The sequence below is a fragment of the Callithrix jacchus genome, chromosome 14 (genome assembly GCF_049354715.1).
Source record: "Callithrix jacchus isolate 240 chromosome 14, calJac240_pri, whole genome shotgun sequence".
Classification (NCBI taxonomy): domain Eukaryota; kingdom Metazoa; phylum Chordata; class Mammalia; order Primates; family Cebidae; genus Callithrix; species Callithrix jacchus.
Genome location: NC_133515.1, coordinates 99782452 through 99809732, shown reverse-complemented (window position 1 = coordinate 99809732; position 27281 = coordinate 99782452). Strand labels below are relative to the sequence as shown.

The window sequence follows — 27281 nt, the reverse complement described above, 5'->3', positions numbered from 1 at the left end:
GAGCATAATACTTGAACAGCATTAACTCAATCAATCCCAATTCCTGGGAAGACATGCTACATATTTAATATAAGCAAATTAGAAAAAAAACACAAGAATCTACCTTTGGTTCTCAGAAACACACAGCTAATTATAGTAAGCTGTCAGCATTTCTAATGTGTTCTGAGCTGCATAGGAGACTTGTCAATGTCGAGCCTATATTACCAAACTTACCCTGACATTCTCTTGATCCTTTTAAGGAACAATCTGGGAGTGCTGATAAAAAACAATTAAAGAAATCTTCTTAGATTCTGGCAGGTGGATTTGAGTAAAAATCAATCTTACTATATTTAATTTTTTTCCCTACTGCTATGCATACACTGAGTCCTGCTCTCAAAACCACAAATATGTGTCTCAAGTTAAAAGACCGGGGTTTGAATACAAACCATTCCATAGTAAGCTACAAGGCCATCTTTCATTCATTCAGTAAATACTTTTTGTGCACCCATTATGTATAAGTCATTTACAAAGAGGATATGGCCCTTCCCTACAGGAGTACAGTCTATTAGGACAGACAATCATGCAAAGAACTGTAAAATGGTGTGACACAAATAAGCCTAGAGTGCTACGGGAATACACAGGAGTGGGCAGGTGTCACTGAAGTCTTCTTCAAGGAGTTAATGTCTCGGTTAAATACTCAGGTACCAAACCAGTAATAACAAGGCCAGCAAAAAATAGGGAGACAAATTCCCATAAAAGGTAGAGAACATGATAACTCCTATATGGCTAAGGCTTGACGGAGACATGAAGTGTATAAGCTAAATCTAACTAGAATTAGAAAGTGATTTAAGAACCAGCTGCCTATGAACAGTATCCCGGCAATGGATTTAGGGAAAGGGGATGCCATGCCTCAGCTCTCAGCACATCTATGGCTGACATTTAACTAAATCTCCTTTCCACCTAAACCACTCAGGGCAGCACCCTGAGTCTCCATCATGTGCACAGCCACCTCTACAGTTGTCTGATGCAGGGATGCTGCTCACAGGCCAGCCAGCCCATCTTCACCTGCTCGGCACTCTGGTGTGTGCTGCCATGGCTTGCTGCTCTTACACCTCATCTGGTGTGCACTTTTCTTCCCAGTTGTAAAGACAGCAAGACCACTGGATAATGATCAGGGTTTTAGGGTGGCAGAAGAGCTCTTTTTAATTGTTCCTTGAAGTAGTTCCTAGTGCCTCAGATTTACAAGCAACAACCAAATCTGTGTTCACCAAAACAATGAAGAAGGCTTTTCTCCATGTATATTCTCACCTGGTGCTTTCAGACTAAAGCTCTCAGCCTGAACTTGTTGAATATACCTTAAAGAAAAGGCTATTAACAATCTAACTTATCTCTGTGTATAACTCCATGCCCCTCTCTCTACCAGGCTATTGTTTCTATCCCCTACTCATAGAACCAACTATCTTAGATCTCCCAGTGGCTTTTCATAGATTTTGTTCCACATTCATTTTTGGCTTTTTATTTTCTGGTATCTCCAAGATGTAATCCATGTACTGGGAGAGTGGCCTGCACTTTTCATTAGCCTCAATGGTAGAATCTCTGCTCGTTTCTATTCTTTGTGTTCCAAAATAGTCTATGAAACAAATCCCAAGGCCAGGTGAAGAGCAAAGCTCCAAAATATTAGTGCACAGGAATGAGCATAATTATTACTACAAACATTTACACAGGTACTTATGTAACCTGCAGAAAATTTTGAGTCTCTACATACAACCTTCATATGTGACACAAGAATAGTATTGTCTCCTTTTGCCAATGAATAAAATGACATGGCACAGTGAAGTAAGCACAGACAGAGCTTACTAGCTGAATGATCTTGTGCAGATTACTTAACTATGAACTTCACTGTCACATCTATAAAATGGCAGTAATATATAGCGTTCATGGTTGTGAGAAGCCTAAATATACAAACCGAAACCTGGCAGAAAGGAAGTGCTCCAAAAATAAAAGGAATTATGGAACTTGCTAAAAGGCATACGAAAATCATAGTTACAGTGCACCTCTACTGTATGATTCATTTTGCATTGCCTTCTCTTAAATTATAACCTCTGGAGGGCAGAGACCATGTGTACTTCATGAATTTGCAGAGCACAGCACAGTCTCTTGCACAAATCAGTACATGGCCAAAGGGGAAGCTGATTGAACTGGCTTTGAAGTCAGTAATACAGGTTGATATTGCAGCTTCCCCACTCAGGAGACACGCAGTCTGGAAGAAGTTACTTCCTGTTTCCTCACCTATAAAAGAATGTCAATAGCACATCCTCCTCACAGTTTGTTACGAGGCACAATAAAAAAGGTAGGTTAAAGCTCTCTTTTCTCCATTATTATGAAAACAAATTTGACACAGAGCTTACTCTAAAAGAATTAAAAACTAGTGATTGACAAGGACGTACGCATAAACAAGTCACAGAAGCCTTAGAGAATCATACGCAGCCTTATAGAATCATAAGCCGAGAGTGCTAGGAACTCCATGGAGGGAGTAGTTGATTCCCTCTCTTGATTCCACTGGGCCTCAGTTTCTTCAGATGTGAAACAAAGGAGCATCACCAGGTGATCACCTTTCTAAGACTGAAATCCTATAAATGTATAAGAATTTTATCATTAAGAGGCCAGGCATGGTGGCTCGTGCCTGTAATCCCAACACTTTGGGAGGCCGAGACGGGTAGATCATGAGGTCAAGACATCGAGACCATCCTGGTCAACATGGTGAAACCCCGTCTCTACTAAAAATACAAAAATTAGCTGGGCATGGTGGCGTGTGCCTGTAATCCCAGCTACTCAGGAGGCTGAGGCAGGAGAATTGCCTGAACCCAGGAGGCGGAGGTTGCGGTGAGCTGAGATCACGCCATTGCACTCCAGCCTGGGTTAACAAGAGCGAAACTCCGTCTCAAAAAAAATAAATAAATAAATCAAAATTTAAAAATAAAAAAAAGAATTCTACCATTGAAAAAATAAATCTTTGCAAATCCCTTCAGGTGTAGAAAGAAGGATGTTCTACATCTCATTTATTCTTCCACCAAATATTCTGAATAGATTTATTTGTTAAAAAGTAGAATTTTAGGCTGGTATGATGGCTCACACTGATAATCCCAGCACTTTGGGAAGCCTAAGGAGGAGGCTCAATTGAGGCCAGGGGTTTAAGACCAGTCTGGGCAATATAGTGAGATGCTATCCCCACATAAAAATTAAGAAAATGAAAATCAGCCTGGTATAATGGTGCATGTCTGCAGTGCTACCTACTACGGAGGCTGCAGCACAAGGATCACTTGAGCTCAGGAATTCGAAGCTGCAGTGAGCTATGATCACACCACTGTACTCCAGCCTGTGGGAAAGAGTGAAATCTTGATCTCCAAAAAAAAAAAAAAAAAAAAAATTAGAATTTCAGGTCACAAATTATAGCCAACAGGTTTCTGCACAGTTTATGCAACTTTAACCTCTTCTCGCTTACTAAATACAAATTATCTAGTCCTCTATCAAATATTTTTATTTCATATTCTTGGTACAAGAAACTTAATCACTTTTCCCAAGAAATATTAAAGAATAAAAATCTGGTATTTTAGTCTTCAGGATGGAACACGCCTAGTGCTAGAACATGTACTGAGTCTCATTTTGCACTAACAACCCTGTAGGACAGGTATCTCTTACTGTCATCTCTGTTTTACTGCTGAGTAAAGAATGAACTTCTCTGAGGCCTTTAAGCTGGTAAGTGTCAAAACAGTGCTATGACTACCATGCAGAATGCTTCCTAAGAACCATCCTTTTATATTTGTTATGTAGGGAGGGGCATCTCTTAAAAATACAATGCTCTTGATTGGGCCAATGTTGACACTGCTCCACTACACGCAAGTAAGACTTGATGTTATAATTTGTCTCTGTGTCCCCACCCAAATCTCATCTCGAATTGTAATCCCCACATACTGAAGGAGGCGCTGGTGGGAGGTGACTGGACCATGGGGGCAGACTTCCCCCTTGCTATTCTCATGATCAGGTTCTCAAGAGATCTGGTTGTTTAAAAGTATAGGGACATGGATGGATCTGGAAACCATCATTCTCAGCAAACTGACACAAGAACAGAAAATCAAACACCACATGTCCTCACTCATAGATGGGTGTTGAACAATTAGAACACATGGACACAGGGAGGGGAGCATCACACACTGGGGTCTGTTGAGGGGGGCTAGCAGAGGAAAGTGGGGGATCGGGAGGTTGGAGAGGGATAACATAGGGAGAAATGCCAGATATAGGTGATGGGGGGATGGAGGCAGCAAACCACCTTGCCATGTATGTACCTATGCAGCAATCCTGAATGATCTGCACATGTACCCCAGAACCTAAAGTACAATAAAAAAAAAGTTAGTGGCATTTCCCCCTTTGCTCGCTCTCTCTCCTGCTCCACTATGGTGAGGTGTGCTGGCTTTCCTTTCACCTTCTGCCATGATTTTAAGTTTCCTGAGGCCTCCCAGCCATGCTTCCTGTTAAGCCTGTGGAACTATGAGTCAATTAAACCTCTTTTCTTCATAATTTATCCAGTCTCAGGTAGTTCTTTATAGTAGTGTGAGAATGAACTAATACACTCGCCATTAGAGTCCTTTTACAAATGATAGATTTTCAGTGATTTAATGCTGTCACTGTATTGTTCCGGGTAGACGTTTTTCCACACATACATTCAGCTTCTCATCCCATATATATATGTGCTTGTGTGTGTGTGTGTAAATATAAATCCCCATTAGGTGTTCAACTAGATAATCGATTTGAGCTGCATTTCCAAGCCTCTTGCTTTTTCTTCTCTAATGATAACACAGTGTTTTAGAATCATAAGCAACAATACTATTTTCTGGTAAACTCCCTGATATAAATATACCTCCTTCTAAAATTCTGTCTTGATAAGGTGGTGTGGCTGGGCACAGATGCTTGTGCCTGTAATCCCATCACTTTGGGAGGCCAAGGTGGGAGGACTGCTCGAGCCCAGGAGTTTGAGACCAGCCTGAGTGACATGGTGAGACCCCATCTCTATAAAATATAAATAATAAGGTGATGATTAGGGACATTCTATTAATTTTTGGATAGCAGGTTTATCAGTATATAAAAGAATATAGCTCATCAAATATTTGTTGTATATAAAAAGATTTTCAGTACTTCAATTTATTGTATAAAACATAATACTGAGAAGAACTCATAAACATGAGAAGAGTCAACTTCTTACTAAAGCTTCCAAAAACAAAATTAGTTATGGGGAAAAAACATAAAAATTGGCATCAGTGACCCAGATTACTAAGTTTTCCTTCCTGAGCTTTAAATTTTCCATTTCTAAAATTGAAGCGATTTCTTCTGAATCCCCATAAAGACTAAATGAGACTGGATGAATAAGCGCTAGCTCCCTATGCAAATTATTTTGTGATCATTGCCACTGCTACTTTCTATCTCTTTCTCAGGAAACTTTACCGGTTATGATTACTTCCAATATTGAAATTAAATTTGAGTAAATATTCTTCCCCTGAGTTTATCACTACTTTCCCCCAAATATTCCAAAACACCTCCTATTTATCCCAACACTATATTTCATACATTCATTTTTTTTTTCACTCAAGTACATAACATTTAAAGTTTCAAAAGTGTTTTCACATGATTTTCATTTGACCTCCTATCAAGCTGGGGATGTGCAGGGGAAGCACTGTTTCTTTCTTTTCTTTTTTTTTTTGAGATGGAGTCTCCCTCGGTTGCCAGGCTGGAGTACAGTGGCTCAATCTTGGTTCACTGCAACCTCCGCCTCCCGGGTTCAAATGATTCTCCTGCCTTAGCCTCCCGAGTAGCTGGGATTACAGGTATGTGCCACCATGCCCAGCTAATTTTTGTATTTTTAGTACAGACGGGGTTTCACCATATTGGCCAGGATGGTCTCAATCTCTTGACCTCGTGATCCATCCGCCTTGGCCTCTCAAAATGCTGGGATATAGGCATGAGCCATCATGCCTGGCCTGTTTCTTGTTTTATAGATCCTACCATGTGTAGTTGAAGCAACGAGAGCTATAGTCTTGCAGCTGGAAAGTGAATCAAGCCACCTGGCTTCCCAGCCACCTGCCCCATACTGCTGAACAAGTCTCCAGGAGTTGTTCTACATCCAGCTTCACACCTAAAATCATTCAGAGGTTTTTTTGTTATTCAGAGTACATTTAAACTTCTCTCCCTCATTTCCCAACATCTAACTTCAGTGACATGATGCATGGATATGAAAGCTTTTAGCCTTTAAGAAGCTTACGAAGAGCTTTCTGGGATGCTTCAAAATCTTCCATATTCAGTATCCAAAGTAGTATGGCAAAATATCATAGGCTGCAAAAACTGACAGCATAAAAAGCTATTCATAATTTAAAAAGGAAATTATGAAGTTAAATTACTTCATTTTCCCCCCAGAACTTGACAAAGTAGTTCTTCAGTGAGGTGAATAAAGTATGATTTCTTTAAAGAATATGGTCAACTGCCTGTAAAAGCAAAATATGCATAAATATTCATGACAACAAAATGCTCAATGACTTAATCTACTGCTTACTAGTAGAGGTAATAAATCCATTCTGGTTTAATAGTCTCTACATTTCTTGTTAATATTATTTGGAAAGTTTTAAACAGGTGGTGTGTTTCCCCTTTAGGGTTGTTATTTTGCTTGAGATAATTTTCTACTTAGTAGTTTCAATTAGTAGCTTAAAAAAACTCATTTTAGAAATAGTCTACCATAACGTTCTGAATTTCATCCCCTGCTGAGTTTGCTTCCCTAGTCTATAAAACTAAAGGACATGTTTCCATTTTTAAACTAATTTTCTCTTCTGAACACTTTTTTAAAAGAATGTTGCAAAGATCACACTTCAAAATACATTTACAATAATTACAAAGGTAAGATATGAGGCAAAAAAGATCAAAGTATGGAACAATATGCACATCCTGTTTAACATCTGTCTAAAAAGCCAGTTACGTAAGTATGTACAGCCATCAGCTATCTCTGGATGGATACAAATGGGAAACTCTGACTTTTTGTTATAAACTATTTCAACCTCTTGAGTTTTGGGATCATGTGTGTATTCTTTGTTAAATATAAAAATGAGTTAATCAGAACAAATACTAGAAGAGAAAACTCTCTCCGACTGACCATTTGCCAACCATCAATATATAAAATTAAAAGAAAAATGCAGGTGAGGGAGGTGGCTCCACGGATCATCTGAGAGCTGCTGGGCTCCAGGGGCCTCTGCTGGCTCAGGATGGTGCTGCCCTTCAGGATGCACAGTCTGTGCATGAGAAATAAGCACACAAATTCTATCAATACTTTTATTCAAGGCTAGTAATCCACCTAAGTTAGCATTCCTGCAGAGCGTAACTCCAGGGGGTGGAAAGAGAAAATGTGAAAAGACTGCGGAATTAGAAACAAGCTGAACTGACAACTGAGTGAAAGCTAAGCTTCACTGGGTGTGATTATGCGTAGGCAACAAATTGAAACCACTTTGATTTCAATTTCCAAGATGATTCATCTGGAGTTTGTCATATTTAATTCCAAACTCAGCAGTGCTGTTTTATGCAGAGGAAGATGCTGAAAACACTCAAATAATGAGCCATTAGGCAGTCAATGAAAACCTCCTGTATACTTAAAACATCCAACATCCAGCTATCATGTCTATCGGTGTTTCCTTCAAATCCAAGAGGGTCAGAACTCACCACTGCAAACCTGAAGCCTCAAGCTATCCTGACACGCAGCACGTGGCATGACTCTTGATCTCATCTCCGTGCCAATCAATGGTCACTGAATAACTACAATGGGCTAGGTCTGGGGATACAGGGAGCAACAGAATTCCTTTCTTCAAATAATGCTGCCACACCGAGAGGAGAAAGATGTGTCATCAACTGTAATCCTAAAAGAATTGCTTCCATGGGTGTACACACAAGGAACAGAGAGGGAAGGAGACCAAGCAAGGCTTCAGAGGAGGTGCCTTTGAGCTCAGACTTGCCTGCTCACAGGGGGAGGAGAAAGAAGTACTTCAGATGAAGAACTGGATCTGCATGTGCACAGAGGCACAACAAAGGATGTTAAATTCAGAGAAATCTAAGTTCTGAGCAACCAGAATATAAACTTCAAAAGAAGTAGTGTCAGGAAACACGGCTGGAGGGACAAGGAAGAGCCTGCCAGTTCACTGAGGGTCTTATCTGTCATTTCCGGGATGTTACCTGGTAGACATGGAGCAGCACACGAAAATATCCTGCTGGGAATTACCCCTGAGGTTTGCATGCTGCAAATATCACTCACGTCTGAAAAAGAGTGACACTGCTTCTTTGGAAACAAAGCTTGAGTGGCCGCTGTCCAAGTAAAAAGCAGGTAAATCCTGAAATCAGGGACTTTAAATGATAGGATATCACTTTCTACCACTTTCTACCAGAGTAACCTTGAGCAAGTAACCACATTTCTGAGTCATATCGTCTACAAAGAAGATGGCTTTTCTGCAAAATGAGGTTGCTCAAAGGATCAAACAGCAGAATGAACATGAAAGGTACTTTAACACAGCTGTTTGGAAAAACCCACACCATATTTTCCTCTGCTCCCACTCTACAATAATCATCAACACAGAAGATGTCTGTGACCAAGAGTCCGGGAGAGTTTCTCCCCACCAAGTGAGCAATCAATTGGGGAGCAGACAGGAACTGGGTGTCCTTCAATTCAATTCCTGGAGACGTGTCAGATCTGATGTGTAAGAACGGAAGAAATCTAGCACAGGAGACAATTAAAGCCAGAGGACAGCAAGGTAGCTCATCCCACCCTCTTCCAGTAAGATGAAAAATATTTAAGCTCAAAACAATAGAATGCACATGCTCTGACAGAGGTAAGAACACGGGAGTACAAAAGCACATTGGGAGGACCTGACCCAGTTTGGGAGGACTGAAGAAAGTTTCCTGAGTGAGGTGACACCTGAACCAAGTAGCTAAGCAAAGAAATGGTGACAAAAAGCATTAAAGGGAGAGTTTTTGGCATGGCTGCAGCACAGAAAGATGAAGTTGGAAGAACAGAGGCTGGATCATGGAGACATGCAGAACATGCTGGGGCAATGGGAGGTTCCTTAAGGATTTTGGGCAGAGAGAAGGATGTCTACAACTGCATTTTAGAATGACTACTCCGGCAGTTGTTTGGGGGAAAATATAAAAGTAAAAAAATGAAGACAAGGTAATTTTACCAGGCTGTCCAGGAGTTTAGGTGAAGAACTATGGAGGACTGAAGTAAGGTGAGGACACGGGGTGAAGAGATGCAAACAGATGGAGAGGTGGTTAACTCTCCCCCACTCACTCGTGACACATCTGTCCGTCCAGAAGAGATTCAGAATACCTTTGCATCTTGATGGGGAAAAACACCCCGGTTTCTATTTCTTCATTTCTCCTTTCAGAACAACAATTGGACGCTTTCTCCGGGTTGCCAAGAAGCCCCTGGAGAACTAGCTGGCTCACGACCTGCCCATGTGCTGTCTCAGGCTACCAGAGGGCACCGCTTTCTGTCTGGAGAAGCTGGAAGGTTAGACATCATGTGTTCAGGCATCATCACCGGGCCCCACGGACTTTACTGGCTTCTATTCCCACAGAATTAATGCTGCTTCCTTAAGCCATGACTCTGAACAGCAGCCACCCTATGGTGCTGTGCCCAGAAAGGGAATGGTGGTGGGTGGCAGGAACTATGCCACAGGGTGGGTGGGTAGTATGACAACCAGGAATTTGAGGCCAAGAGCTAGCACGAGGGCAGGAGAGCTCCAAGGGACACTTTCAAAGGAAAAGCCAGTTTGATACATGTGATGGTTAATATGAAGGTCAACTTGGCTGGACTGAAGGATGCAAAGTATTGTTTCTGGGTGTGTCTGCGCGAGTGTTGCCAAAGGAGATGAACACTTGAGTCAGTGGACTGGGAGAGGTGAACCCACGCTCAATGTGGGTGAGCACCACCTAAACAGCTGCCAGCGCAGCTAGAATAAAGCAGGCAGAAGAAAGTGGGAGAAGACGACTGGCTAAGTCTTCCAGCCTTCATCTTTCTCCCATGCTGGATGCCTCCCGCCCTCAAACATCAGACTCTGAGTTCTTCAGCTTTTGGACTCTTAGACTTACACCAGTGGTTTACTCGTGGACCTTGGGCTTTCAGCCACAGATTGAAGACTGCACTGTCGGCTCCCCTTCTTTTGAGGTTTTGGGACTCGGACTAGCTTCCTTGCTCCTTGGCTTGCAGATGGCCTTTTGTGGGACTTCATCATTGCGGGTGGTGTGAGTCAATATTGCTTAATAAACTCCCCTTCATATATACATATATCCTATTCCTTTTGTCCCTCTAGAGAACCCTAATACAATAGAATCACAGTGATAGAAATAAGAATGAGAATTAATGGGCAGAGATGGTGGGTTGATAGAAAATGAAGGGAAGAAACACAAATTGGGTAAGAGGTAGAAAGGAGTAAAAATCCAGACTTATTCTTTATACTACAATGTCAAGCTCTGTTCCTTTAGAGTAGGTACTCTAATGCTGAATAGATAAAAGGGTATACAAAATGTAAGACCTGTAAATAAAATACACTTTTCACCAAGTGGAAAGAACTGTAGAAACATAGAAGCAGAAACCAAGACACCTTCACTTTGAACCCTTATCCTTCAGTATTTTGCTTTATTTCTTGGCAAGCTTCAGCTGTGGACATCCCAAATAGGGTTTCCTGTAGTGACTGCAGTATGTAAATTTGGAAAGAGTAGTGGCCAGATACAAAAAGAGGAATGGAATGTAACAGATTTATCCTAACTTATCCGAGTCATAAACACTACATGCATTAGTACAATTTTTATTGTGGTTCAAAGTAATTTACTATCAGGGAAACAGGAAAAATGTAAGTTGTACTATAATTTTCCTCCAAGAGAACTACTTTAATTAAAGAAATGAAACTGAAGATGAAGGCCAGAATGTGGCTGTGCAGTCAGCTTTCTGGCTTTTTTAACAGCTGTAACTTCGTCTGTCCCACATCCATCTTTAGTTCTCCATTTTACTGCCAGTCTAATCCACATTTACTTAACTGCCTCATATGAATTTAGAGCAAGTGGCAAGGTCACTGAGGTCCAGCGCCATGCCACAGTCATCTCCTAACCCCAAGGCTCAGGAGCAGGGTGTGGCACATGAGGGATGCTTAATGACTGACAGCTGATTGATGGAGTGTCTAATATATTTAGGCTTTGTGTGTCTACCCGAATCTCATCTTGAATTATAATCCTGATAATCCCCATGTATCAACGGAAAGACCAGGTGGAGGTAACTGAATCATGAGGGCAGTTTCCCCTATGCTCCTCTCCTGATGGTGAGTGAGGTCTCACAAGAGCTGATGGTTTTATAAAGGGCTTTTCCTGCTTTGTTCAGCACTTCTCCTTCCTGCTGCCTTGTGAAGAAGACGCCTTGCTTCCCCTTTGCCTTCCATCATGATTGAAAGTTTCCTGAGGCCTTCCCAGCCATGCTGAACCATGAGTCAATTAAGCCTCTTTCCTTTATAAATTACCCAGTCTCGGGTAATTCTTTACAGCAGTATAAAAACAGATTACAACAGCTGAAGGAATTAGAAGTCAGACGCTAGTGAAAAAGGAAAAAGAAACAGACTAAAACAACAAATTAATACTGCAGAAAGTGTGGTGCTGCTATAAAGGTACCCGAAAATGTTCAAGTAACTCTGGAACTGAGCAACAGGCAGAGGTTGGAACAGTTTGGAGAGCTCAGAAGAGGACAGAAAGATGTGCGAGAGTTTAGAACTTCCTAGAGACTTGTTGAATGACTTTAACCAAAATGCTGACAGAAGTATGGACAAGGAAGTCCAGCCTGAGGTAGTCTCAGATGGAGATGAGAAACTTGTTGGGGACAAAGGTGACTCTTGCTATTCTTTAGCAAAGAGACTGGTGGCATTTTGCCCCTGCCATAAAGACCTGTAGAGCTTTGCTTGAGAGAGATGACTTAGGGTATCTGGTAGAATAAATTTCTAAGAAGCAAATCATTCAACAGGTGACTTGAGTGCTCTTAAAAGCAATCGGTTTTATCCATTCACAAAGAGATTGTTTGGAATTCGAACTCATGATTAAAAGGGAAGCAGAGCAAAGTAACTTACAGGAAGGAACTAATTTGCTTTTGATTTTATAGGCTTATAGGCAGAAGGGACTTGCCTTGTCTCAGATAAGACTTTGGACTTGGACTTCTGGGATAATGCTGGAATGAATTAAGACTTTGGCAAACTGTTGGGAAGGCATGCCTGGTTTTGAAATGTGAAAGGGAGATGAGATTTGGGAGGTGCCAGAGGCAGAATGATATGGTTAATGTTTGTGTCCCCACCCAAATATCATCTTGAATTATAATCCCCATTATTTCCACATATCAAGGGAGAGACAGGTGGAGGTAACTGGATTATGGGGGTGGTTTCCCCCATGCTGTTCTCATGAGATCTGATGGTTTTATAAGGAGCTCAACCCCTTTGCTTGCCATTTCTCTTTCCTGCCATTTTGTGAAGAAGGTGCCTTGGTTCCCCCTCACCTTCCTCCATGAGTATAAGTTTCCTGAGGCCTCCCCAGTCATGCTGAACTGTGAATCAATTAAATCTCTTTCCTTTATAAATTACTCAGTCTTGGGCAGTTCTTTCTCTTTTTCTTTTGAGATGGAGTTTCACTCTTATTGCCCAGGATGAAGTGCGATGGCCCCATCTCAGCTCACTGCAATGTCCACCTTCCATATTCAAGCAATTCTCCTGCCTCAGCCTCCCCAGTAGTTGGGATTACAGGTGCCCGCCACCATACCCAGATAATTTTTGTATTTTTAGTAGAGACGGGGTTTCACCATGTTGGCCAGTCTTGTCTCCAACTCCTGACCTCAGGTGATCTACCTGCCTCAGCCTCTCAAAGTGCTGGGACTGCAGGCATGAGCCACCGCACCTGGCCTGGGAAGCTGTTTACAGCAGTATGAAAATGGACAAATACAGTGGCCTTCCAATCTTACGTATTCTGGAAAGGTACAGCAAGGGGTAGGCACACGGTAGGGCCTTAATACAGATGACATAATTGGAATGGAAGAGTGAGATCTAATTTCAGCACTGGCATCCTATGTCAATGACATTTACTTAGAGACCACAGTCAAATATATTTTGAGAATTCAACTGACTTTTAGGGGAAACAAATTCAAGTTTACAATAAGGTACTATGCATTTGGTCAAAGTAAAGCTTCATTGTGTTTCAACATACTTAGAGTTTTAGGGGAAATTATTTGTACACACATAGCACTAATAAAAAGATAAGAGTAAAATAAACTCTCCAAATTTCCACTTAATCGCTTCAGTCCCTTAATTTATAACATATGTTAATGCATGTGTGTTATTTCACATGAAACCATACCTGAGATATTAAAAACCCCAAATTACTAGAGTATAATTTTATATAAAATAAGTATCTGTACAAAGCAGCAGTAGTTACCAGAAAACAAAACACAAAATTCCCAAAATAAAGTAATATCTTAGGTGAACTGGTTAAAAGAATAAAGCATTCCTGTTTCTTATCCAGATGACATGAGAATAAAACTATGCCTCAAACCGGTACACATCTAACCGTGATGTGTCCTGGGAGAGTCACCTGTTATGGATGGTCCTCCCATGTGTCATACTGAAAATAAACACAGATGGATGAAAACCTGAAAGCCGATCTATCACCACAAATGGAATGTTTTCACCTCCTTCTCGGTTCTTAGATGTGGTTTGGAAGGTTGATGCAGCTAGAACTTTGATAGACACATAAAATTATTTCTTTACACAAAATGTAAGACCTGGAAAAAAATATGCTTCCTACCATATGAAAGAACTGTAAGAATATAGAAAAAAAACATAAATGCACCTTTACTTTTAACCCTTATCTTTCAGTATTATGCTTTATTTCTTTGCCAGTGTTAATTGTGGAATTTTTTTGTTTTTGAGTTTCGCTCTTGTTGCCCAGGCTAGAGTGCAATCAGTGTGACCTCAGCTCACTGCAACCTCCGCCTCCTGGGTTCAAACAATTTTCCTGTCTCAGCCTCCCAACTAGCTGGGCTTACAGCCATGAGCCACCACGCCTGGCTACTTTTTCATTTATAATAGAGACAGGGTTTCTCCATGTTGGTCAGGCTGGTCTTGAACTCATGACCTCAGGTGATCCACACACCTCAGCCCCCAAAGTGCTGTGATTATAGGCGTTAGCCACCATGCCCTGCCTTAATTGTGGAAATCTTAAACAGGCTTTCTTATAGAGTGACTGCAATATCTGAGTTTGGAAAGAGTGATGGTTAGATACAAAAGGTAAGATAGAATTAACCATTTTCTCCTGATTTAACCCAGTCACAAATAGCACATGCTTTAGGACTTTTCATTTTGGTATAAAGTAATTTACTATCAGGGAAAACAGGAAAAATGTAAGTTGTATTAGAATTTGTTTGGGGTTGAGGAATAAGAAATCTTGCCTCAATAAAATCTGGACCTTGGATTTATGCATATAGTGGATTTTAAAGTCTATATATCTACTCTTAAAATGATCCAATACAAAACTCAGATAATTTCCCAGTGCCGATAATTAAAACTGGTATGTCTATACAAGTACTTGGAGGGATTTTCCAGTGGCATCTGCAATACTTTTGTGTCCACAAAAGAAGGCACATGTAACCTGAGGCCATGTTTATCTGCTTTCACTTGGAAATTAACAATAGTTACATAAAAGCTGTCTGAGGCTTGTGACAAGTAGGAACAATATAGTTCAACATTCATCTGTACAACTGACCACTTTATATCTCTGGCTTAAAAAAATAAATAAAAGTGCAGTTATTACTTCAAGGATTATGTTGTCTGCTTTCCCAAGTTAGGCACAGCCATCTTTCTTTTAGAAAGTAAATTTAGGGCCGGGCGCAGTGGCTCACGCCTGTAATCCCAGCACTTTGGGAGGCCGAGGCGGGTGGATCACGAGGTCAAGAGATCAAGACCATCCTGGTCAACATGGTGAAACCCCATCTCTACTAAAAATACAAAAAAATTAGCTGGGCACGGTGGCGTGTGCCTATAATGCCAGCTACTCAGGAGGCTGAGGCAGGAGAATTGCTTGAACCCAGGAGGCGGAGGTTGCGGTGAGCCGAGATTGCGCCATTGCACTCCAGCCTGGGTAACAAGAGTGAAACTCCAATTCAAAAAAAAAAAAAAAGTAAATTTAAAAACCAATTCTCCGTTTTGCCTTTCCTACTACTTAGTTATTCCTAACTAAGAACTGAAAAATAAAGTAAATGAAGGAAAAGTCAGAGGGAGGAATCAGCATTCACAATAAATATTAAGCTCTACTTACTGGTACCTGGCAAAGCAACTTCGTTGAATACAGAAAAGCCATCGGCCATCTGCCACTTGGAATACATTCTGGATAAAAACGCAATCAGTTCCTCCAAAAATTAAACACGTGTTTTGAGTATTTCAGAAAAGGCTTAACTTTGCTCATTAATAAGGTGGAAATCATGAAGACTCACCTTGTAAAGAGGATGGCATTTGTCCCTGAAACAAGGGGCCAGTCGGGCATAGATCTGTAGGCTATAGTAATAGGCTGCCAGCTGGAGAGATATTGCAGAGTGGGACTGCTTTTCAAAGCACCGGTTAGCATCTAACACCTAGGAGGGGACATGTGAGAATTAACTCAGCTGAAAGGAAATTAAGACGATCATTATAAACCATTATATTTCTAGTCATTCCTGCAGATTTTTCATACAAAGTTTCCATTACATCAACTCAAGCTCAAGATCAAGATCAACTTACTAATGACAGTTAAAAATCACGAGGCACTATAAAGCATATCCTATGCACATAAAAGTGGATGTAAAGATCAACATTGAAGCTAACTATAGAACTGATTCTGTAGATACTGACCAGGGTCCATTTAGCACCCAAGAACTAAGAGGAGGAAATGACATGCAATAAACAATTTTACCGATGGAAATTCACAGTATACACTTTTCATTTAGTCATTTTTAGGTTCTTCTTCATTGGTAAGGGCAAACTTACCTGTGGTAAGGCAAGAAGATAAGCAAGAGCCAAGGTCATGTCATTTGGCAAGGCTTCACTTGCTAGCTGCAAGAGAACTGAATGCAGAAAAGAAACATTATTTTGCTGAGGTTGCATGTGAAATTTATAGTTACCAAGTGCCGTGTTTTTAGCCCTCTAAGATTTCAACAAACAATTAGTGGCAGGGACCTTTTATAAAAGTCTATTCGGTATCATCTAAACACAGATCATATGGAATTGTGTTGAATAATAACGTTACCTTAACTGAGAAAAAAGGAAACTGTTGGTAACGTACACACGAGGAAATTCTCTCAGGGCAGCTGCAAAGGCTAAGTGCAAACACATTAGGGAGGCTTCATTTCCTAGAGCTACATCTTTCCCTTTTAATGATGCAGACAGTGCTACAAAATGATGTGCATCAATGTTAGCTAATATGGAGGCTGAAAATATGATCAGAGCAATAAAATAGCTTTATGAGTGCAAATTTGGGGTAAATCTTTTGATTACTGCAATAACGTGATTTTGTTCTTTCCAATAACACCCCTCTTAATCACGCTCCACAAAAAGAAAATCAGTCTTTTGTTTTGCTTGTATGTCTTAAAATATCCCAACCATTAAAAACTTTTCCTTCTCATGTAAATCTTTACACAAGCCACAACTTGCCAATGTCATAGCTTTAGCATAAAAGCCTGCGTTGCCAATACACTCTGTGTTTGTACACAGTTTGTTTCAGTAAGAATGTAGCCTATTCATTTAGGGTCTCAGTAGCAAATGCTAGGTAGTCATATGTAATCACAATATGTACCCAATATTTAAAAAAAAATACAGACTCTCATGATCAGCACTAATGAAGGAGAACAGTATATGAACGATTCAAAGTAAATGATATTTAACTTTGGAAATGCACCACATGATTCTTCCAGAAGATTTACCTTCCCAATTATGTCTTATGTAGAATAACGTTTAAGTTGTTTGTATAATCTCTGTTTGGCTGATAGTCTAGGCACTGGGAACGGTGGAATGGTGAAGAGGTATCTACAAATGGCTCAAGTGTCAGAGACTGACCTAGATCTCAAAATTTCCTGTGGATGAATCACAGAGAACAACTACTGTGTCTTCCCCTGTATATCTACAAAGGGAACATCACTTCTCCTAATACTCATTTACTACATGTTATCCAAACCTTATGAACCAGTCAGCCTCAGCCCCTGAAAGGAATCATACAGTTTTAGAGACATTTTTTAATCAAAAGCTATTTATTTCAAGGTCCACTTCCAAATTTATTCCTTCACTCAACATCAACAAGAACCTTCTTCAAACCAGATACTGTCTTAAGAATTAGAATCCTTTCAAGAATAAAAAGACTCTTAACAAATAATTTAAAATACAATTCAAAGGGCACCAATCAAATTTTGTATAAACTATTACAAGACCAAAGAAGAAATAGCTGGGCATTGGGCTACTGCCTGCAATCCCAACACTTTGGGAGGGCAAGGTGGGAAGATCGCTTGAGTCCAGGAGTTTGAGACCAGCCTGGACAACACAGTGAGACCCCATCTCTACAGAAAATTTAAAAAATTAGCTGGGCATGGTGTCATGTGCCTATAGTCCCAGCTACTCAGGAGGGTGGGGAAGGAGGATCACTTGAGCCCAGGAGGTTGATGCTGCAGTGAGCTATGATTGTGCCACTACACTGCCTGGATGACTGAACAAGAACCTGAAAAGGGGAGGGAAGGGGAAGGGAGAAAAGGACAGGGGAGGGGAGGGGAGGGGAGGGGAGGGGAGGAAGAAAGAAAGAAAGAGAAAAGACAGAAAAAGAAAGAAAGAGGGAGGAGGAGGGGAGGGGGAGAGAGGCAGGAGAAGGAGGGGGAGGAAAAGGAGAAGAAAGAAGGAGAAAGAGGAGGAGGAAGAGGAGGAGGAAAGAAGGAAAAGAAATAAGGAGAAGGAGAAGGAAGAGAAGAAGGAGGAGGAGAAGAGAAAAGAGGCAGAGGAGGAGGGGAAGGGGGGGAGAGGGAGGGTGAGGGAAAAGGGGAGGAAGAAAATTGGTGAATATACTCTAGAAGACTATTAACAAGTGAAGAATTAAGGTGTTAAGCTATACATTTTTGATACCAGAAAAAGAAAAAGCAAGCATGTAGAAATGGCTGAAAATTCTGCGCCATTTGAGAGGATTTACTTAGATCCTAGAAATAACATAGTATACAAATACACAACACACACACAAACATACACACACAATGCACACGGCTGCCACCCTGACTTATGGCTACCTTATATATTCCACATTTGATACCTCCCTAACAGTCCTTCAGGATCCTTATTTTGAGAGAAAAGTAAATCTGTTTTATATACTAATAATTCTTCTCTCTTAATTTTATTTCTTATAGTCATCTACAAGGCGAACTTCAACTGTAACTTTACCCGGTTTTTTCCCCATTTTAATTTTCTTCAGATACTTCCTTCTTTAAACACAAAAGAGGCCAATTTTCCAGTAAGCACATCTGAACCCACTCATCAAACTCTGCACCGTCTCTTCACAGGAGCCCTCAGGCCCTTATTTCAGGTGTGTGTGTTTCTCCAGCTTGGAGACCTTTCTTGGAGTTGTGGTTGGACCAACCTCAGGCCCACCTAGGAAATGAAGTCCTCTTACTGTCTTCCAGTCACATCTAAGTTTTTATCATTTCCTTGTCCGCATGTCTCACCAGTACCCAAACAAAACGAACATCCCAGGCATGTTTTAGAACAATTACCACAACAATCCACCCAATCTTTCCCTTCACTTAATATACATTTGCCCATTTCTGAAAAACAACACACCCTCAGGGATAAAAATATGAGACCACTGAAAATGTTCTGAAGAATATGCTACAGGCTCGAGGAAAATCCCAAAACAGAAACACCCAACAAAAAGCAGCAACGATGATACCGTTGGAATAAATGCAGAGTCCCAGGAAATGTTGAGAGAATTTTCACCTAGATACTTAAGTTCTAGTAGGTTTATTTTTTAAATAGTTATAGACAAAACTCACAAAATGATCACTAACATTTTTTGAACATATATTATTGAATACAAGGCTTATAGGAGGCAAAAAAGAAAACACATAGTTAATTTTCATGAGTTCAAAGTAATGACAAAAATCACCCTCATAAAGTTGGCTAAAGGGTCATCACTGTTATTTTTACTAAGTGGTGAAAATCATCATCCTGAAATACAGATGTTTGTTCCAATGATATCTACATGGACTTTACTTCAAAAATACAACTATATGAATCATGTTTATTTTTTCTTTTTTACACAGCTTTGATGTGGTGGAGGCCTTGCTAATCCTCCAGAGACTTCTCCCACATCTAGCTAATACTTAGAGAGTGAAACAACTTGCCTGTGAGCAGACATCTGACATGCCAATCAACCAACCCACAGCCCATATTTGAACCACCTCCCCTATCTTGGCTTTTCTACCCCAAGAGGCAATAATTCTCTACTTTAATTACCCCGCAGCAAGGTAACTAAACAATCAGAGACCATCCCTACATCCCAGAGCCTACCCAAATTATCCATACTATCTAATCATCAATTTGCCCAACCTTGCCTACCTTGCCTCATCCATTACTTCCCATAAAACCTGGGCCTCTGCCCAGCTTTCTTCTGCCTCATTCTGCCTCTAAACCATCAGATGCTTCTCCACCTGGGTGTGGCCAAATAAAACCAAAATCCCAGGCAGGTTTTAGAACAACTGTAACAAAATCTACAAATATACAATGAAACTCTTGCCTAAAAAAAATCAAGCAGAATGCTACAGCAGGAAAGAAACCATTGTCAGAACCAGAAGGTCCTCGGATCAAAGCTCAGGGGCTCAACTGACTGACCACATAATTTTGAGTTTCAGAATTCAGAATGTTTTGGACTTTAGGAGGTTGGTGCTATATATGCATCATGTATTACATGACACCCTATGTATGGCGTGGGAACACCCAATAATCAAAGACATTAATATCCCTGTTGAAAAGATTTGAATACACACGTTAAGTGAGATAAGCAGACTATGAAGTAGACTCATGTCAGTTTAGTTCAGGTTTCGATGCCAAACCAATTACAGAATTCTTTCTGGTTTTCAAAGGATTTTAGATTTGGGATCTGGAACATTATTTGCCTCCTATGTAAATGAAAATTAAGTGAAGTAAAATACGCAAAGTGCAGAGCATCACTCCAGCTACAGAAAGTATGCAGAAGGTTCCCTCCCTCCCTCTATAAACCACAGGCTTGAGGAAGCAAATTCTTTTCTTCAGTTATAACATGTTTCCATTTCCTAAAAAAAAATCACTCATGAAAGGTCCTTCCAATAACAACCACAGTGCAACAGAGACAATTATTTCCATTTTATACAAATCATAATTATTAATAAATTAACAACTGCATTTAATCATAAAGACTAATTTCACCAAGAAGCAAGAGCAGACTTAAACAGTCACACCTGATGAGCCGATACATGTCTGTCACCATATTTCCTGTGGCTTAGCTGCTTCTCACTGAGCACTCAGCAATCATTTGAATTAGTTCCTCCTCACAACTTCTCTATGGAAAAAGTCAGATGTTTTCCTCAACTTACAAAAGAGGGTTGTGAATCACAGTAAGTTTTTTATTTGCCCAGTGCCAATACACAAGCAAATCACCTCAGGGTTAGAAAAGAATTCTCCCCTTGAAAACTCTCCACTCTGTCAAGCTCCAGAGTCCCTTTCTCTTCACTGGAACCTTACTAGTGAGTGGTCTGCACCCCACTGCACCCACTACCTTAACACTCACTCTTTCCTCAACTCCCTCTTTCCCTGGGTCTCAACTAACACAACCTCCAAAGGTCACCAAACTCAAGGTCTTTTCTCTCTCCTTTCTTTCTTAAATCTCACTGTGGCACCAGGCACTGCCAGACAGGCTCGCTTTGGCTTCAAGGACACAGTTCTGGTTCTGTTCCTCGGCTGGTCTTCCTCTGTGTGCCTCACCAATCTGCATCCTGGATTGTTCAATGTGCGTATTCAGTTAGGTCAGTACATCACTATCTCTTAATCCCACCTTATGTGGCCACCTAGAGAATTCAACTACATTTTTTTTCTTTCCTTTTTAAAGAGATGGGGTCTTGGTCTATTGCCCAGGGTACAGTGCAATGGCACAATCTTAGCTCACTGCAGCCTCAAAATCTGGGCTCAAGTGAACACCTCCTGCCTCAGGCTCCCATGTAGTATAGAATGACAGGCAGGTGCCACCACACCTGACTATTCCCTTAACATATTTTTTGTAGAGACAGGGTATTCTCATGTTGCCCAAGCTGGTCTTTAACTGATGACCTCAAATGATCCTCCTGCCTTGAATTCCCAAAGTGCTGGAATTACAGACATGAGCTACTGTGCCTGACCTCAATTCTGTTCTTAAATTCAACTGGTACCCTGGTCTATTTTCCCACTATTTAGGTTTGAACCATCTCACAAGACTTGCCTTACCAACTCCTTGTTGGACACTGCCACTCAAATGCTACCCCAAATTAATCATTCTTTACCCAATACCTTTCATATTTCGAAAACAGTACCTTATCTTCCCAATAAACAAAACTTAACATCACAGAGTCATCTCGGACTTCATTCCTCTCCTCTGCTGCCAGCACTTGGTTCATCAACAAATCCCACTGAATAATTTCCAAAGAACTCTTTCATACATACTTTGTTTCACTGCCACAAACTCTAAGCTTCAATTGCTGAAAAATTAGACCCTGGCCGGGCGCGGTGGCTCACACCTGTAATCCCAGCACTTTGGGAGGCCGAGGCGGGTGGATCACGAGGTCAAGAGATTGAGACCATCCTGGCCAACATGGTGAAACCCCGTCTCTACTAAAAACGCAAAAAATTAGCTGGGCATGGTGGCGCGTGCCTGTAATCCCAGCTCCTCAGGAGGCTGAGGCAGGAGAATTGCCTGAGCCCAGGAGGCGGAGATTGCGGTGAGCCGAGATCGGGCCATTGCACTCCAGCCTGGGTAACAAGAGCGAAACTCTGTCTCAAAAAAAAAAAAAAGAAAGAAAAATTAGACGCTTTCAACAGCCCCCCAATGCTGCTCTACCTGATACTTTCAGTCTTTCTCCTTCCAGCACTTTCTTAAAATAGCAGTTTCATATGAATTTTACTCCAGGCACTGGGTAATTGTATGATCTTCTAGCTTAGAGAAGGAAAAGAATCGTCATTAGTTTCCCATTCCCTAAACAAATAAAAGTTAACATTTCCTATTGAGCATTTAAAGTCCCCATAAATATGGGTCTACCTTCATTTGTGGTTTTAATTTGCCATTAAACCTACCCTGTATGTCAACCCAATCAGTCTGATATCCAAACTCTCTGTGCTCATGCCATTGCCTTGTATAACACAAATAATAAAATTAATCTAAAACAAAAATAACTATAATATAAAAAATACATGCTCTGAGAAGCCAAACATGAAATAAGTGGTTTACTTCAATTAGCGCTAAGTGTCTTAAAAGTCTTGCAAGGAGATAGTATATCTTGTTTGTACACAGGCTTGGAAGCTTACGTAAATCTACCAGACTCAGAAAGGCAGTTCATCTGTGAAGACAGAAAACAAGATCCAAAATAAGATCAGTCCCGATCAGGCTATTGACAACCTTTCGCTATGACAAACAATTAACATATGCCATTTTAAGAACGTGAAAGAAGAGATTCTTAGGATAAATTCCTAGAAGTAGAACTCCTGGGTCGAACAATCCATGCAACTGCATTCATTGGTACTGTCATGTGCTTTTTAAATTCTCACTTTGAGCATCTCCTCCAGAAATGCTATTGAGCTTGTACAGTTCACCCACCTGAACATCCATGTGGTCTAATTCCCTAGGGACTTCCTGACATCTATTTCAACCACCCAAGCCAGTTGAAGAATGTGCAAAATTCTCTTGACCAGTTAAAGACTTCATTCATGAGTTGACTTCTCAGATATAATCCTAATCAAAAGGCTCTTGGGCTTTCTATTACCCTTTCTGGGAAACTATGATTCAGACTTTAACCACATGTCACCTGGTAAACTCCAGGGAAATTCAGAATAGTAACTCTATTTAAATTCTTCAGTGATTGGGTTCTATTATCCAGGTAGCCCTCCTACAGATTAAAATGTAAACTCTAGACAAAATATAAAAAACAAGTATTAAAAGGCGAGGTGGCTTATGCCACCACTTTGGGAGGCTGAGGCAGGTGAATCACTTGAAGCCAGGAGTTCAAGACCAGCCTGGTAAAGATGGTAAAACCCCATCTCTACTAAAAATACAAAAAACTATCCAGACATGACGGCATGCACCTGTAGTCCCAGCTACTCAGGAGGATGAGGCATGAGAATTGATTGAACCCGGGAGGTGGAGACAGCAATGAGCTGAGAGCATACCACAGTACTCCAGCCTGGGCAACAGAGAGAGACTCCATCACAAAACAAACAACAAACAAACAATAACAACAACAACAACAAAACAAGCATTAAAAGCTACTGGATAGGTGCCTAAGAAAACCAGAAACTGGAAGATGGCTGCCATTTGAAGGAATGAATAGTACTGGTGAGTTTCCCATCTTTACAGCTTCAATCCTAAGGGCAAACTCCTGCCCGTGCCATGCCATGCAGGTAAAACTCAGATAGAAAACCTGCAGTCTTGAAACACCATGGTCCAGAAAATCCACAACTGCTGAAAGTAAGAGAAGTCTGGCGGTTCCTTATAAAACTAAACAAACCCATAACCTTTGACCCAGCAATTCTACCATTAAAATTTACCTATAAGAAATAAAAATACATGTCCACAAAAACACCTGTATGAGAGTTCACAGCAGTTTTTTAAAAAAATAACAGCCATAAGCCAAATCCTTTTTTTTTTTTTTTTTTTTTTTTTTTTGAGACGGAGTCTTACTCCTTCGCCCAGGCTGGAGTGCAGTGGTGTGATCTTGACTCACTATAACCTCTGCCTCCCGGGTTCAAGCAATCCTCCTGCTACAGCCTGCCCCAGGTATCCTTTAATAGAAAGGTGGATGAACAGTTTTATATGCATACAATGAAATACTACTCAATAATTTAAAATAAAAACCTGACAATGCCATATAGATGAATCTCAAAAACGCACTTTAAGTGTCATACAAAATAACACTTACTATATAATTGCATTTAATGAATTCTAGAACAATCAAAACTAATCTACAGTGGGGAAAAGTCAGAGCATGGGGTGCCCTATAGGAAGTGTGGCTTGGGTGTGTACTAAGAAGAGGATCAGACTTTAGAGTGGCAGTAAGGTCTCTGCATCTTTACAGGAGTTACACAGGTGATGTAATTGTCAGAATCTGTCCAGTCATACATGTTAAGATTTTTGTATTTCACTGTGAATTTTGAAACATACAAAAGTAAAAGATGCTCACTCTAGTTAAAGACGTGCAGTGTAGTGCCAAGAGGTGAAGTTTACTGATGTCTGTAATTTACTTCGAAATGCATCAAAAATGAAGTTGAGTTTGATTGATTGAGGGGTGGAGAAATATAGGTACAGTAAATGTGGCGATATTAATTGAAGAGTATATGGGAGTGCACTGCAGAATTATTTCAACTTTACTGTGAATTTTTATTTTTCTCAATAAAAATGCTGGGGAAGAAAAGAGAAAGAAATCCTCCCTGAAAACTGTGTCGAATGCTTAAGCTCCCTGTCAGTTACTTATTCCCCAAAGGGGGGTTCCTAAAAGACACTTCTGGAAAAGTTATATATGCCTGGTCTCCAGCACTGCACTCAGCCGACTAAACGGCTACACTAAACGCATGATCTCCCAGCTGCTTCAAGACTGGAAGAATCCCAGGCATCAAGTATACCATTCTCCATATGACTTGAGATGAAAGGATCTCTATTCTCTAATCTCTAACACAATTGTTGCTGAAGTTATCTCATGACTCTTTTTCTCCTACAAAGTGATCCCAGGCCATTCATCTCTATAACCCAAATGCCTAGCCCAGGGCTCTCCTAACTAACATGAATTGTAGGGAACTGATGGGGATGGTGGAGGACATGAGTCTCCCTCCACTCCACTCCTGGGCATCAAAACTGTCTCAGCAGCCCTCACCCAGACTCAGTTTCTAATCAGATGGAAATCAAAACCCACACTTGGAAGCTTCTTAGTCCTGGAATTTGTACACCATAAGAAGTAATATTTGACAAAATATTCAGAGAAGATGGTAAGCAGATTTCGCTGGAATGCACAACATGTAATATTGGCTAGAGACTGAATCACAGGGGCTTTACCATTGAACATAAATAATAAATAAATAAATAAAATAAAACCTGCTCTACATTTAGCAGTGTGCATGGATTTAATTTGTAATGCTAGTTCTCAAACCTTGAATATAATGCATTTTCTAAACAAGTTATATGGCCAAAACCAGATGAAATTTACGCTTAAGCCTTCAAGCACTAATTCTGTGCAAAGTAAGTGCCTCTAGAAAGCACTCTGATAAATTTAATTCCAGAACAAAACTCATAAGGTTGCCCATATTATTGATTTGGAAATCATTAGCCACTAAATCATTCATCTAGCTAAATAAATAATGACCAATTCTCTTCAGTTAGTCTCCATAAAAATCTTTTCATCAACTTTATTAAAAAATGCTAAAAAGTCAGATCATGTTAGGAAGTTTAATTTATATTATGACCCACTTCTAAAGTCAAGAATTACTTTTTTACCACAATTTTTAATCTGTGTCACTTATAACCTACATCATTTTTCAATTCTGCTGAGTTTCTGACAAATATTTGATACTATAAAATAGCCAAAGGTAACTGTTCCAGACATATTGGCATTAGCAAAATATATAAAATATTATAGGGAATATGAAAATGCTTCATAAATTATAAACCCAAATGTACATAAAAGGAATTATTATTATTAACAATCACCTCTATATTTAATATTGATGGTATAGTAAGTTTTCTTAATATAAATTTTAAGTGTTCTGAAATGTTTTTATTATTCAATGACATTTGAACTTTTTTTTTTAATTCCTTAACAGACTTAGATTCTTTCTCTGGCAAAGTATTAAAATCTGATTGTCAGAAAATATAACCGCAAGAAACACCAGGGCAGACAGAAAATCACTGCAGGCCCTTAAAATCCCACAGCCACCACTAAGCACAGTACACAAACTAGGGAGCAGATGCGCTAAGAGCGTACGCTCAGGTCACTGGCCCAATGACTCTGACAGACACACTGTACTTACTCTCATCATCAAGAAGACACGTTCATTCCATAGCTACCTCACAGAAAATCCTCACAGCTGTAAGGACAGAAGATTTAGAAGTAGATGTGGTATCAGAGTTTGAGCCTCAAGTTGAAGAGACCAGACACAGCCATAAAAGACCTGAGGAGTTTTCTCTACGCTGCCGAGTGAGAAGGTCAGAGAGTTAGGTCTCAGTATGAAAAATGGATACATGAGGCTGGGGAGAACCTAATATTTAAAGTGAAACTTTCCAAACAGTCTTGACTATGGTTTCACAATTGAATCCCCTGAGGTTGTCCAGAAAGCACATGATGTATGAGCCAGGTGTGGTTTGGGAGGCTGAGATGGGAGGACTGCCTGAGTCCAAGAGTTTGAGACCAGCCTGGGCAACATAAAGAGACTCTGTCTCCACATTAACAATAAAAAAATTTAGCTGGGCATGGTGTGTGCACCTGTAGTTCCAGCTACTTAGGAGGCAGTGGTGGGAGGGTCACTTGTGCTCAGGAGGCTGAGACCGCAGCAAACCACAGTCATGCCACTGCACTCCAGCCTGGGCAACAGAGCAAGATGCTACCTCATATAAAAAAATTAAAATTCATAAACATGCCCAACTCCAGAATTACTGAAAAAATCATCTACAATGGATTCAAGCACCGCATATTCCATCCTCCTGAGTAGCTGTAGTGACTCTAAGAGATTCTAAAGTGATTCTAAAGTGTGACCAGGAAGGAAAACTACAGAGGTAAGTCCTGAAAAAATGGTAAAATCATAATTAGATCAACCGAAGGGCAAGGTGGTAGCAAGGCCAATCATGCAGGTCAGGGAACCCGACTGAGCCTCGGTGCACATGTGGGAGCCCAGCATGAAGCCATCAGGGAGCAACAGCCCCAAGGCAGAACATTCAAGCTTTATAGATAAGAA

At 40.5% G+C, this 27281-nt stretch overlaps 1 protein-coding gene across 6 annotated transcripts in view; it reads right to left on the bottom strand.

Annotated features, from left to right (window-relative positions):
- The window catches only part of NBAS (NBAS subunit of NRZ tethering complex), a 454285-nt gene that overhangs the window by 161197 nt on the left and 265807 nt on the right, over positions 1-27281 (bottom strand). For all 6 annotated transcript variants that reach the window (XM_078349936.1, XM_054245191.2, XM_054245193.2 and 3 more), the window contains 2 exons: positions 16092-16168; positions 15563-15700 (listed from right to left, as the gene is read on the bottom strand). In XM_078349936.1, coding sequence (XP_078206062.1) covers positions 15563-15700; positions 16092-16168 — 215 coding nt within the window. The remainder of the gene's footprint in view (positions 1-15562; positions 15701-16091; positions 16169-27281) is intronic.